Consider the following 13,900-nt stretch of genomic DNA (forward strand, 5'->3'; position numbering starts at 1 on the left):
ATGGTTACGCAACACCGGCCCACCCAGACCGTCCACTCAGCTTCCTCCAGCGCCGTAAGCTTGGCACCCCGGGGTGCTGTGCGTGAGAAGGAGGCCTCCATGGGGCCAGCGCGGTCGCTGCATTTCCACTCTAAAATTACACTCAATTAGTTTGAGCTGCTCAGTAATAATATCAACGCCAGAGCCAATCAGACGACTGGGAGCATTCCTACCCATCCCAGCCACAGCACCCCCCGCCACTCCCCCACTGAGTTTTAATGTCTCCAGTTGCAACGAGAAGGAACGAGACTTTACGCCGGAACGCACAACTTTGCTTCCTTGCGCTTAAATTTAGCGTGGACCTGACTAATTTGTGTGTTTTGGGGCGAACGAGCCAATGAAAGGAGCTCCAAGAGGACGGTGGCAGCCAATCGGCATGTAGAAACAGTTTCACACGAGAAGAGCCAGGAAACACAACCACATGCTGTTTATTCAATACGACTCTCAGCCATTCAGCAAGCGATTAATCAGTCATTCAGGGAACTGGATTATTAACTCTCCCCTGCAGAGTGTTTTCTATTTGTTATCAATTATCACTAAGGATGATTGAATTGCTGCAGATAACAGAAACAAAGACGAACCTTCACCAGTCTGGACTTCACAGTTTCTCCACTCCAACCAGCAATCATTAAGCTTTCTCTAAATCATTCCACCTCCCAGTTAACGTTCTGCACTTTCATCATCTCTTCATCTGCTGGAGTTTATTTTTATTGGCTCAGTTTGATAATCTGGACCTAAAATCTCCTGGTAGTGTCCACTGTAGCTCATCATTAACCCAAAGGATTAGCTATGTTATACAGACTGATGACAAATGAACTGTGAGGGTAAAACCTATGAAGACTCTGGGATGTTAGAGTATACATTTAATATCCAAATTACCTGCAGAAATAGCTGATTTGGCTCTAGTGGCCTTTTTGTGACAGTGAATTTGCAGAAAAGTTGGTAATAAGAGACATGTGGTGAAGTTCACTATGAGGGGAATCAAACCTGTGACATCCACGTCGAGGACCAAGGCCTCCAAATGTGGGTTGTGTTTAACCCCTGCGCCACCACAGCACCCCAGATATGGACATTTCTTTATAGAAAATTCACTAAAAGTTGATCAGATCCAACCCAGTAATATATTACAGGTTATGATAACAGGATGTTATTGATTCTAATGTCATCTTTCTCCTACTTCAGGCTGTGTGTCGGGTTCTATTCAGTAAACCAGAGCTAGCTGATTTAGCTCCTTGGATTTAGGAACCAAATCTGATTGTTTCTGAAACTTGTTTTCTTATTATTATTTAGAACCACTTATCCTCCATAAGCTAGCTGCTGAAATCAGAATCCAGCTGCATCTCAGCATCAGTACCCTGATTTCCCTGCATCCGTCCTGATGCGGTTGAAGTGATGCATGCATAGTGGACCCTGACTGAGCTGACCTACTTAAAGCCGGCTGGCAGCGTTTACCACGAGGCCACCGGCTCCACCGCGCACGTCCTAGCATGACGAAGAGACTTTCCTCTGCAGGCGCCCATCAAACCATAAAAATAAACAGAGCCGGCAGAATCAACCCGGCAACACGGCGTGTTACGTAAGGCAGCTGCCCCAGTTACTGCCGCAGTGGACCACTGCATCCAGATTACAGGAATCCTAAACGTAATGCTGGATCAGATCACTCCGACTGCTTCATACGAAGATCATTTTGGCGTTTCAGACGCCAACATTTCTCTGATTCTAACGGGTTGAAGGTTCTGGCTGATGGCCACAGTGCCTCCTGTGTTTCCTCTAGTCACACTGCAAAAACACAGAATATTACCAAGTAGTTTCTAGTGTAAATATTTTAGTACACTTGAAATAAGACAAAACTAACTTAAGTTCAGTATGAGATTCTTTTGAGTCAAAAACTTCTTAGTATTGATGAAAATGTGCTAGTTCTATTGCCGGATTATTTCATTTATAACATGGGAAAAATATCTTGTTATAAATGAAATGACCTGTAAATGGAGCTAGCATTTTTTTCCCATCAAAATTAAGGAATTATTGACTTAAAATGAGCTCAAATGTTATGTTGAAGTTACTTTTTAACTTAGTATGTCTTATTTCAAGTCTCCTAAGATATTTGTACTAGAAATTAGTCTAAAAATCCTTGGTAAGATTTTGTGATTTTGCAGTGCACATCCGATTCTCGTGTCCTCCATGTTTGAGGCCCAGCTGAGTTTATCAGAGCCAGCGTGTGTCCCCTTTAAGGCTTCCATGATTTATCCATATTTAGCCAATCCCAGTGATTCCAGCCCAACAAGCGGCTCTGCTGCGTGTCAAATATGTGCATATTCAAAGCTAATCCTTCATGTTTGGGTCTTCGGTTTCTCCTGCTGGACGGTAACCAAAAGGCTCCCGGCTCCTCTGTGTCCCGCTATCACAACACTCCACCGAATCACAGCAGAGAGAGAAAATCAGAGAAAATAATATGGCAGATTTCATTTTTTTGTTTTTGTTTTTTTAGTTGGAAATGACGTGCACGGATAGTTGAGTGTCCAAATGTGAGCGTGCTGAATCATAAAGCCGTTCCTGCGAACGTGACCCACTTTCAGCCTCGGCAGCTACGGCTTCTGGAGCAATTAAAGCGGCGGAGTGGAGCGGAGCCTGATGAAGAGAAAGCGGCAGACGACACGGTGCCGTCGCACGGAGTCAAACTGCAGCGAATGAATAATAAATCAGGATGCGTCTCGCTCCTCCAGACTCTCTCTGCTGGAAAATGATGGACACGTTCGCCGTTTGATGCCAAGAGTCACAAAAAAAACAAATCGGAGAGGAAGCTCCATCAATATTAGATGTACAGAACATAAGGGGTTTAGATTAGGATGCACGTTTTAATTTAACATCCAGTTTCCAAAGGAAAAGACAAAAATTCAATGATTTGATCTGACAAACTGAACTGTGAGGGAAGAAAGTGTTGAATGTAGACTGTATCTGCCGAGTTTAGTCCAGAAAAGGCAAACAAAACATTTTAAAGTAGCAAAACCTTTGGTTCAGAACAGCTAAAACCCTAAAAGCTGCTTATTTTAAAAGTTTAAAATTCCAAATAGACCATAATATTCATTATCAAACACAGTGGAAACGCTAAAGCAGAAGCTAGTATCTATAATCTTTTTTTTTATCTCTTGAGCCAATCAGCAACACACAAAATGAATGGCCCAATGGCTGCTTTGCTACCACTAGCCAATAGCATGCAAGCTAGTATTAGTGTGAGGTATTCCCGCTTCCCAGGTTGGATTTTCTTTGGAATATTTTACATATGCTGGAAAAATCTGTGAATAATTTGGAGCTACGTTCCACAGAAGAAGAAAAAATGAAATAATCTGTGAATACTGAAAATTCAGTTCACTTTTTCTACACCTGTGTAGGATCAATCTGAACTTAAAAAATGAAGTTGCCCATCAGATTGGATTGTGGGTGAGGAGCAATGCAGTAACAGAGTGAAGGTGTCTAATTGTAATGTTGTGGTTTGAATAGTTTGAAACCTCTAAGCAAACTTTGCATTATTTTCCTCTACTGCTAACTTTAGACAGCATGTTTCCCTTCATTGCCCCCTACTGGTTAAGACGTGACCCCGGCGACAGGGGTTAGGGTTAAACACAGCAATACTTCACTTCTTGATGTTTCTAGTTGTGCATTTTGTCAGTTTCTTCCTCACCTACTGAACCTGGAGACCTAAAAGTCACTCCTGACCCCCCAGATTAAAAGCATGAGAAAAGAGCAGCTCCTTCTATCAGGTTGGATGCTGACATGAAGCAGTGAGGTGGTGGAGGCCTGAGGTGGAGCAGCATGGTTCTCAGTTCAATACGGTTATAAGGTCGATGTCCGCTGGGTCAGAGCTGGGACGGGCGGCCCAAACACAGCAGGTCGGGTTGTTAAAGCGGGCGGGTCTGTGTCGGAGTCTTTGAACCCGGCAGTGAGGAAGATCCAGTCTAGATTATAAACCCTGAAAACGCAGCTCTTCACCAGTTTCATATCAGAGTAAAAACTTCCAGACTGTTGGTTCTGAGCGACCTGGCGTTAAGACAAGCCGCTCAGTCCCTGGGCTGGTTCTGGAGGCCGGTCCGCCCGGCCCAGAGCTGTAATCTAACAGGCATGTTGAAGGTTTCCACCACCTTTCTGAACTTAACTTCCCAACAGAAGTGGATCCTTCCTGGGAAGGAGCTGCTGGAAGTGAAAGCTCACCCAAGAGCTCATGGTTGGAGGTTCAGTTCAAACGGACCCAGACAGAGAGGAGTAGAAGACGGGTTGACTTACCGGCAGAGACAGCCTCTTAAGCTGCTCCCTCCTCTCCAGCCGTCCGCTCATCGGCCCTCTAGCCAGCACCGATCCGCTCACCTGGGCAGCCCTGCAGGACACAGAGGGGAGGAGTCAACAGGGAACGCCCTGAGTCTGCCGCCGGGTCAGAGCAGAGTCCAGTTTCACTTTCTAATGCCTCCCTATCTTTCCTCTCCGTTTCTCTCTCTCCATCTCTGCCTCCACCCAAACACAAACCCCTCTGTGTTGTTCTAGGCCTTTCCAAACAGAGCTGGGAACCAGTCGGACCCACAGCAGAAAGCAAACACTTCGCTTCATGCAGACTACGCTTTGACAAAGACCTCGGGCTTCTGGACCCACTGGGGACAGACAGAATCCACTGGGGGCTGAGATATTCCTACAGGAAGCAGGAGCAGAGGCCCTTTAATCCCTTTAAGCATGCTACGGTGGCCCACAGGTTCAAACATGCAGCAAACACCTAAACACGCTGCGAACACAAGAAAACAAAACAAAACAAAAAAAAACGCACAAAAAATGCTTTCTGCTTGCAGCGCTTTTCTGTTTCTTTTGTGTTTTGGAGTTTGCATCGTTTGTGTGTTTGTTTGGACCTCTCAGCCACCGTAGTTGCTGATGTGATGAACATTATTCCAAAAATGACATGGAAAGAAGGTGCCAGCAGCATGATGCTGTGGGTTTACTTTTCTCCACATAAAAGAGTTTGTTATACGTTTTGTTTTCATTATGTTGGAGGAAATATTAAAACTGTTCTGAATAAAAGTTTGTTTTGACCTTCAGATGTCAACCAGGAACATGAAGATAAAGAAAGCTTGCCAAGTTTTAGAACGGCCAAGTCAAAGTACAGAACTATATCTGTGGGGTCATGTGAACTGCATAGCATTCTGGGTGATGTAGGCAAAGAAAAGGCTTCAGGTGCCCAACATCTCATGGCCAGCTGAGCAAGGCTGGTGGCAACAACTCACTCACTCGTGCTCTGGTTGCCTAGCAACTTACCCACTCTGTGGTTACCTAGAAACAACGTATAGAGTAAGTTGCGCAGCAGCAGTTTCAGGTTTCTCTACCGTGCATCATGACTGCTAAAAAATAAAAGCCAACGGCGTAAAGAGAAAACTATGGAAGAAACAGGAAAGGTCACTCCACCAGTTTGGTAGGATTTCAGACATATAAAACTAATCAACAATGATCAATATGGACTGATATTAAATGTTTCTCAGTCATATCATTCAGTCCTGTGTGACATAGTCCAGTCTAAATGTGTCTTTAATTGAGTTTTACAGGATAAACATCTAGATTAATTAAAGGAGTTCTTCGCTCATGAACCCGTTTTGGTAACACTTTATTTGAAGGGGGGTGAATAAGACTGTCATGACACTTTCATAAACATGACATAACACATGTCATGAACATCAATAAGTCTTCATGAATATTTATGACTGTTGTCATAAAGCGTCATTCGGTAAATTATGACACTTTTAATACAAAGTTGACATTATTCAAAATGTCTTTGTTACGACAACTTGACATTAACCAGGAAATCATTACTGTTTAAACTTTACCTTTAATAACATAAAGATACCTAATTTTTAAAGTGCAATCAGTAATTCTATTATAACTAATTTATATCAGTAATGATTTCTTGGTTAATGTCAAGTTGTCATAATGACGACATTTTGAATAATGTCAACTTTGTATTAAAAGTGTCATAATTTACCGAATGATGCTTTATGACAACAGTCATAAATATTCATGAAGGCTTATTCATGTTCATGACATGTGTTATGTCATGTTTATGAAAGTGTCATGTCAGTCTTATTCACCCCCCTTCAAATAAAGTGTTACCCCTGTTTCTAAACGAATCAGTGTTCTGATCCACATTGCTTCATGTTGTTGAAGTTAGCCGTCTCTGGATCCGTTACAGCCAGTCTGAGGCTTCATCAGCCTGACTGCACTTGTCAAACATGAGCACACATCAGGCCGACGTGTTCTACCCGGCGCCGGCCCGCTGGTCCCAACTCATCAACGCCAAGTGCCGGGACGCCCGGGGCACCGCCACTTATGGTTGGACCCCCGAACCTCCCTCTGCCCCCGTTTCGGTCCCGTCCAGGAGGAAGTCACTAATCAGTGGACAGGAAGTGGGACGCGGCGATGTCTCTAATGAGGCAGAAACAAACATGGTTCTGGATCTTTGGAGATCAATCAGGAGTGATAAAGATTAAACCAACAGCTCAGAGATCAAAGGTCAGATACACTCCTCCATTTGGTTTCTGCTGCCAGCAGCTTTTCTGACCGCTACAGAAAGGAGCGGTCCTGATGTAAACACAACACCTGAAAATAAAACCTGGCTGCAAATCAGTCTAATAAACCAGGAACTGGTTTTTTCACACAGTGGAAAGATGGTTCCCACTGTGTGCGTTAATGCATATTAAGATATATTTAGTGTAGGAACCATTACCCTACAGGTGATGATTCTACTGGAGAACAAGGGAAATGAAAATATGAAATATGGTAAATTATATTACAATGAAAGATGTTTGAAAGTACAACTGGGGATTTCCGGGAAACATTCAATTCAACGTAGTTTGTTTTTTTTGTATAGATTTGCAAATACAGTTATTTAGCTCCTATATCATTATTTCCAGTTACTTTCCAATCAGTTCCAGTTTGATTCCATCTCATCAAGAAGTCTCATTATGTTTCTAATGAAACAAAGTCTGATTCAGATGAACCCTCAGTGATCCGGCGCTGGTCGTCTGGACCTCAGGCTGTCTGATGAAGGTTCTGCTCACGGCTGCAGTCCCGTCTCCCAGACGGCTGACGGTCCAGACGGATGAGAAGGGAAATGAAACACTTGAAGTGCTGGCTGGACCAATGGGGCGACAGATCTGAGCATCAGAGCCGGTCCATGAGACCATGGTGGTCCTTGTCCTTTCACCACAGACTCCACTGATTTAAACAGAAGCAATTACTGAGGCTGAGGCCGTGGTGCTGACCAGAGACACCCGGCCCGGCCCGGCCCAGCAGCATGAGGAGGAGGTGGGGGGCAGTAGAATCAGAGCAGGCTGACATCTGGGAGTCTTTGTGTGGCGGCGTAATTAGATGGCAGGGCGCAGGGAGGAGACCAGGCAGGACGGTGGGTGGTGGTGGGGGAAACATCTGCTCCAGGAACAAGGGAGGACCCAGCTGAGGTCACAGAGCCCCAGACTGGAGGGGGGAACAGCTTAATGATAACTCTTACAGCTACAGACGGATCACGGTTCAGTGTGTAAATAACTGCTGATAATCGCAGCAGATCCTCCATGAATATGAACCAGAGCTGCTGATGGTCCAAAGCAGGCTGAACACACACCGCCTTCAATCTGCAGCTCCCCATCTTCGCCTGCGGGGGCGCTGCACCAAGAACCAAGAGACAACATGCAAACCTCTAAAAAAGACACAGCGCTACTTCCTTCTACACCAGATGGAAACAAAAATGGAGCAGCATCAGAGTTTTAGTGGTTGTGGGATTTCTCTTTTATCTTTGGCTAAACACCACAAGTGATTTCTCCTGCTAGCACTAGGCTAGAACGTTTGTTCTGGTTGTATTTACCCAGAATGCCACGCGCTGTAGTCCACTTCCTGTTTTTGGAGCAGTCTCCGATTCAGTTGGCGTTCACATATGCATTCAAACTGCACTAGTTCATTTCAACCGAACCCAGACCAACATTTGTAGGAACAGAGTTCACTTTAGAGATGGACCAGAGTTGGATTAAAACGGCCTGAACTGGTCCAGTGATATGTAACATCTCAGCGTTTTAGATATCGACTCTTCCAGATACTCTTGTTGAGCATAAAGGTGTGAGACTCAGATTGGCAGATTGAGATTGTGGAGATTAAACAGGAGATTACAAGAACACCAAGGTGGGAATACCTAACCAGTTAACCATGTCCATCACCTCTGACCCATTTGAGCTGCTCTCAAGTGTTGCTTCTGTGTCTGGGCAGGTTTACAGTTTCATTATAAAACCTGAAGTTTTGATTCTTTGATTTTGTTATCCGGACTCCAACATGAGCAGCAGGAGCTGAAACACTCATCACGCCTCTAACGGTTTAGTGAGAGATTCCAGTCAGGAGCTGCGTTTCCACTAAACTCAAAATTACGAAAATAGCTTCACTTAACAGATGCACGGCAATTTCAAATAAACTCACGCTTTTCGCTAAAACGTTTTTGAGCTTGATATGAGGTGGTTTTTCAGCCATATCAAAATACAATTTTCACATCACGAGTCACATGACCAATGGTTGGACATTACTACTGACCAAAATGCAGAAAAAGACGACAGTAAAAAGTTATGCGTCATTCCAATGTGTTGAATCCGTAGCTCTTCTGTAAAACTACAATTCCCCCAAAATGGCACAAATGTCGCCACTTGCAGGTAGGTGGGGCTCGTCGCTCCAACGCCTCAATAATACACCGACATCTCCAGTGATGGCTGATGGGTGAGCACTAGCACCATGGATGCATTATGGATATTATGAATATGAATTATGAATGGAAGAAACTGTTTACATCCATGATTTTTAATGACTTACCATGTAAACAACATTATTTAAGTGTGATTTCAATTTAATTTCTTCTTTAATGGAAACAGCAATTGCGAAATTGTGTTTTGTTTGGGCTTTTTTTTTAAATTAGCAGAAAATAGTCAAAGATTTGAGCACATTTATAATGGAAATGCTGCCATTATCACTCACTAAGCTAAGCCAGGGGACGCCGTGAACTTTGCCCCCTCTTCGTATCGACCAAACATTTAATTGAGCAACAGAAACATCAGAGAAAGACTCTCCTCTGACCTGCAGCCTTGAAGAGCTTTCATTGTGAGTCGGGTTATACATTAAGCTTTTAGTAATAATGCAGCAGATACATTAAAGCAAACAGTTTACAGGCTGAGACTGGGCAGAGGAGCTGGATCCTGCAGGAGCCTCACTGGTCTGAACCGGGAGAATTCAGAGATTGTTTCCGATCAATCGTCCTAAAAAGATCCAGGAAGTGGCGGCAGCAGAACACGGACGGAAGGGGAGATTGGACATTGATCGGTGCTCCCCCTTTAGCCCCAGGAACCAGTTCATTTAGTGTCCCTGCCCCGTGAAAAGAGGTCACACCCCGCCTGCTTACCCAGGAGGGGGGCAAGGGGGTGCCTTTACTTTCCATTCACTGAGAAGAAAATGAAAGCAGGCACGCGTTTGACGTGAGGTTTACGATGCGGACAAAGCAGCTCAGATGGTTCACAGTCACCGGATGTTTGGAAACCTCCTGATCATGGATCGTGATTCTGTAACAGTACAGCTGGTACCACTGAGACAATCACAGTGTATAAAAGGAAAGGCTTTATATCCAGCGATAGTATGAAAACTGATTTCTACAAATTAATGACAATCAAATCATTTACTTTCCAGCCAGACAACGATCCGAAGCATCCAGCAACAACATGGAGAGCGGCCTAGTCAAAGTCCGGACCCGTTCACAGCTACTCCCCACCAACCTGACGGAGCTGGAAGAGTTTAGCAGGAAGGGTGTAGATAAGCATCCTGACTGGGCAGGAATATGTATGTAGCCACTTGTTTTATGTGAAACATTTTTATTACTATTATTTATTTATAAATAATAACAGAGTGAATAATTTTTCATAGGATTTAATATTAAATTAAATTATTTAAAAATATATTCGAAAAGTGTAAAATCCTGAAAATAAATTCATCTATTGTACTAGGTGAATAATCTCACGCTGAAAATTGAAAACAAACTTCAATGTTCATTTTTCAAAGGCGATTATTACTTAAAAATAAAAGCTCATAAAATCCTTTTTCTTGATTTTTCCCCCTACAAATTAAGTTACAAAGTATTTTCAAAAAGAGGCTTTTAATCAAATCATCTGTTCTGTGAGTTCAGTAATGGAGAATACAAGACTGTTTCTAGCCTGGCTTTTTATAGAAGCGCTCTCTGGTGAGGCAGCAGTATTTATCAGAGCTTCACAAACTGAGGCCATGCAAACAAAAATAAATTCACAAAGCTCAGTCTGTCAGTCGTCTCAATCAAACAGATGTTTTTAGAAAAATCCGGTTTGCATGAAGAGAAAATTTGATGGCATAAATCTGCCAGAAAGCGCCTTAAATCTTACTGTGTGTATGGAAATGAGCCTGACCTGCTAGCTAAAAGCTGCTGCACATTTAAATTAAGGTTGAAACAGCAAAGCTAAACCCTTTATTAGTTTCTAGAACCTGCATTTAACCTGCTCTCAACCACAGCTAAAGGCAGACTGAACAGACCAGTTCTAAGCAAACACCTTAATCACCTCTTGACCTACAACTGTGTCAAACAAGACAAAAGGAAACGAGCTGTTAGCATGACGATGCCCTTCTCTGACACGCATGAACTTGTCCGAGTGACTGCAGCTCTTATTTAGTCAGCAGAGCTGCTGTTGGGGGTGAAACAGCAGGGAGAGGGGGTGGGTTCAAAGGTGAGTGGAAAATATGAACAAAACAGAGATTGGATGCTTTAATATTCATCCTGGAAACAGATCTGATTAACTTCCTGTTGTGGGACACCCCAGGCTGGTGTTCCTCGGGCGGCAGCGTGACTCTCTGCTGAACTCTCTCATGATGACGGTGCCGGATTAGGCAAAAACGCCAGAAAAACAAGTGAGAATGCCCAGCAGGCCGAGAGAGACAGAGGGCAGAGGAATGTTTCCAACCGTTATCAAAATATACAACAACCCCTCCACCACTGTTAGCTAGGTATGTGAGCATCATGCGACGGCAGCTCACCAGAACACTGAACACATGCATTTCATCAGCAGACTGCTGACAGCTTGAGAAACAACAGTGTGTTTATGCTGGTGAATGTTTTCCACTGGAGTTCCCCCCCTCACAGAGAACGATTGTACACACGGGTTTGATGTGAACCCGAGCGCTGGCTCATTGTTTTCACCCACAACAACAGAGAGTAAGCACCAAATTAGGGTCGCTTCGCCGGGAGACACTCAACTTCTTGTTATGTTAAGAGATGCACACAAAGCCAGGCTTGTTTGATAAAAATACATCATTATTAGATGGCAAAAGTTTATCTTTAGGGAATAAATAACCAATCTAATTTATCTGGATCCTAAATGATCACAAAGGAGTCTTTAAAATCCATTCTTAACTCATTTATTTGCCTTTCCCACATACATAAAACTACTCAAACTGAACTGTGCTCAACTGTGTATGAGCACAGTTTAAATGCAGTAGTTTTTATTTTATCGAAGCCAATTCAAATAGAAGAGTAAATATTTCTTTAGACCATTTTGTCTTTTAGACAAAAGATGACACACAAATTGCAATTAGTTTTATGAAATATTTTTTGTATTTTCTGAAAATGTGATATCTAGTTGTCTAACTGCTCATTTAAATATTCAGTCATTACACGTTTACAATGACAACCCAACATGCTAATGTTTTCTATAGTTTTTCATCTAAATCTCTAGCTAATAAGTTTAAACTTTTTTGTTAATGTTACATTATGTTGTCAAAAACCTTTCCACTCTGTAAAGGGATGTATTTATTTATTTATATATAATAAAATAATTTAGAAGTTTTCTGTTTTTGGCAGCCTGAAGCTAACATCAAACTTTAGCATAGTAGCATTGTTTCTGGGAAGCTTTAGTGAGTTTTGTCAACTTTTTATAAAGAACAGTTTGGATACCTTTAGCTTATGAGCTACCCAGCAACGTTTTTTATTACTTAGTGCATTGTTGTTTTATTTTTTTACTAATTTACCAAATTGAATAAATTAACTAGCTTGTAAGGAAAGCTAGTAGGAAGCTGGTTTGGTTTAGGCAGATAATTCAGCAGACTTGTCAGGATCAATTTTACAGACATTTTGCTTCTTTCACTTAACTTGACCTACGTAGGTAATTGCTTGCAATCAGCTAACTAGCTAGCATTATTAAAAAAAATATTTGGTTAGTTTGTGAACTAGCTTTACTAATGTTATAGTTTGAACTTTAGTTTGCCTGTCTTTACAAGATTATGCAAGTTCAACTTCTCTCTTTCATGCAGTTACGTTTTGCTAATTTTACAGTGTTGGATAAATTAGCTCGCTACCAAGCAAATTTAAGGTGAATTCATGAGTAGAGATTTGAGTAGTTTTACCTCCAGTTCCTCTGACCAGGACATTTCATGCTTCATAAAACTCACACAAAGTGGAAGTCCTCAAAGTCTCTCCTACTTACGCACTAAATTTCCATGTTTTTGTTTATTCTGGTAAAAGAATGGCATGGCTGCCTAAAACCCCATTTAGATACCCTAACTAAAAGAAAGAGTTTGTTGTTTAATTTAACTTTTTTTTATTATTCCTTATGTGAATCTTAATCTGTCTTTTAATGGCAACATGACTAAGTCTAAGGGATTAATTTAAACTTCCTTTTGAGTTAGCTAGCTAAATCATTGCAGAAGTGCACAAAGTAGTTCAATCTATGTTTCCTTAAAATCCATGACATTAATTTGTGCTCCCACCAACTGATTTTATATAGCTCTGTTTTAAACCATTTTAGTTTTGCAATCAATCCAGTTTCAGTTCAGTTTATTTATTTAGTGTCAATTGACAACAAATATCCTACAGCAAAGTCTCTTTCAGCTAATTTAATATCTAGTGAGATGGATTGTACTTGCATGAGGACAATATTAAATTTTTTTTAATGTGCATATTTTCAAGCAGCTATTTATGTGTTCATATTGAATTTTTGTTTATGATGTGAACCATAATAGTTGAAATATTGGAAGTAACTATTGGATCTGAACATACTCCACATACTTGGGGAACAAGTTCCTTATTTTGCAGGGAAAACATTTTATTTCTTTCTCTATTATTTAAGTGAATTGCATAAAACACCAAAACACACAACTCACGCTTTAAGTGAAGAGTTTCTAGTCCTAAAGATACATCCCAACATCTTATGCAGTTACTAAATAAATGAATAAAATGTTAAACGCTGAACTTTTGAAACTTTTCCTAGCATATATACTCATGCCCTGCGTCGTACAAGAAGCAGAAAGTGATTCACAATGACGACACGGCTACAGAAACAAGCAGGGAGTGAAACTTACTGAGCGCCGGCCGGTTCCGCTCCGCTCAGCAGCTCTGCAGCTCCCAGACTCTCTGGAGTGTTTGGGTTGGGAAGACAGCATGATGATGATGTGGACTCTCCTTTCATGGCAGCTGAAAACATGCTGTTGTAAATTCCCCTGGAAGTGCTGCAGTCGGTGGTGGTGGGGGGGGATTTAGTGGGGGAGTCACACACAAACACACTTTAACCCACTATCTGTGCTGCCAAGGCTGGAAGTCTGCAGCAACACCCAGTAAAACTTGTAAACAGAGAGGCAGGGAGGCGTGGAGGGGAGGAGAGGTTCCTCATTACATCAGCAGCAGCTGCTGACAGGCCTGTGTTTATTAGCTAACTGCCAGGACCTGAGAGGCGCTGCACATGCCCGCAGCGCTCAAGACGAGCCTCATCCAGCTGACTGACACGCACTTAGCTCCAAAACATCCAAA

At 42.3% G+C, this 13,900-nt stretch overlaps 1 protein-coding gene across 3 annotated transcripts in view; it reads right to left on the bottom strand.

Moving 5' to 3' along the window:
- The window catches only part of LOC106914879 (nck-associated protein 5-like), a 126,996-nt gene extending 113,362 nt beyond the window's left edge, over positions 1–13,634 (bottom strand). For 2 of the 3 annotated variants that reach the window (XR_015765861.1, XM_088014795.1), the window contains exons 1-2: positions 13,456–13,634; positions 4,318–4,408 (exon numbers count right to left, since the gene is read on the bottom strand). Coding sequence is in view for 2 of the 3 variants with exons in the window: in XM_088014795.1 (XP_087870921.1) it covers positions 4,318–4,408; positions 13,456–13,577 (213 nt within the window). In the remaining variant the exon portion in view is untranslated. The remainder of the gene's footprint in view (positions 1–4,317; positions 4,409–13,455) is intronic. The other variant, XM_014982043.2, reaches the window with a different exon arrangement.
- Positions 13,635–13,900: the final 266 nt, after the last annotated feature.

This window comes from Poecilia mexicana, unplaced genomic scaffold (genome assembly GCF_051168715.1).
Source record: "Poecilia mexicana isolate PSO_F unplaced genomic scaffold, ASM5116871v1 scaffold_2, whole genome shotgun sequence".
In the NCBI taxonomy this organism is placed as follows: Eukaryota; Metazoa; Chordata; class Actinopteri; order Cyprinodontiformes; family Poeciliidae; genus Poecilia; species Poecilia mexicana.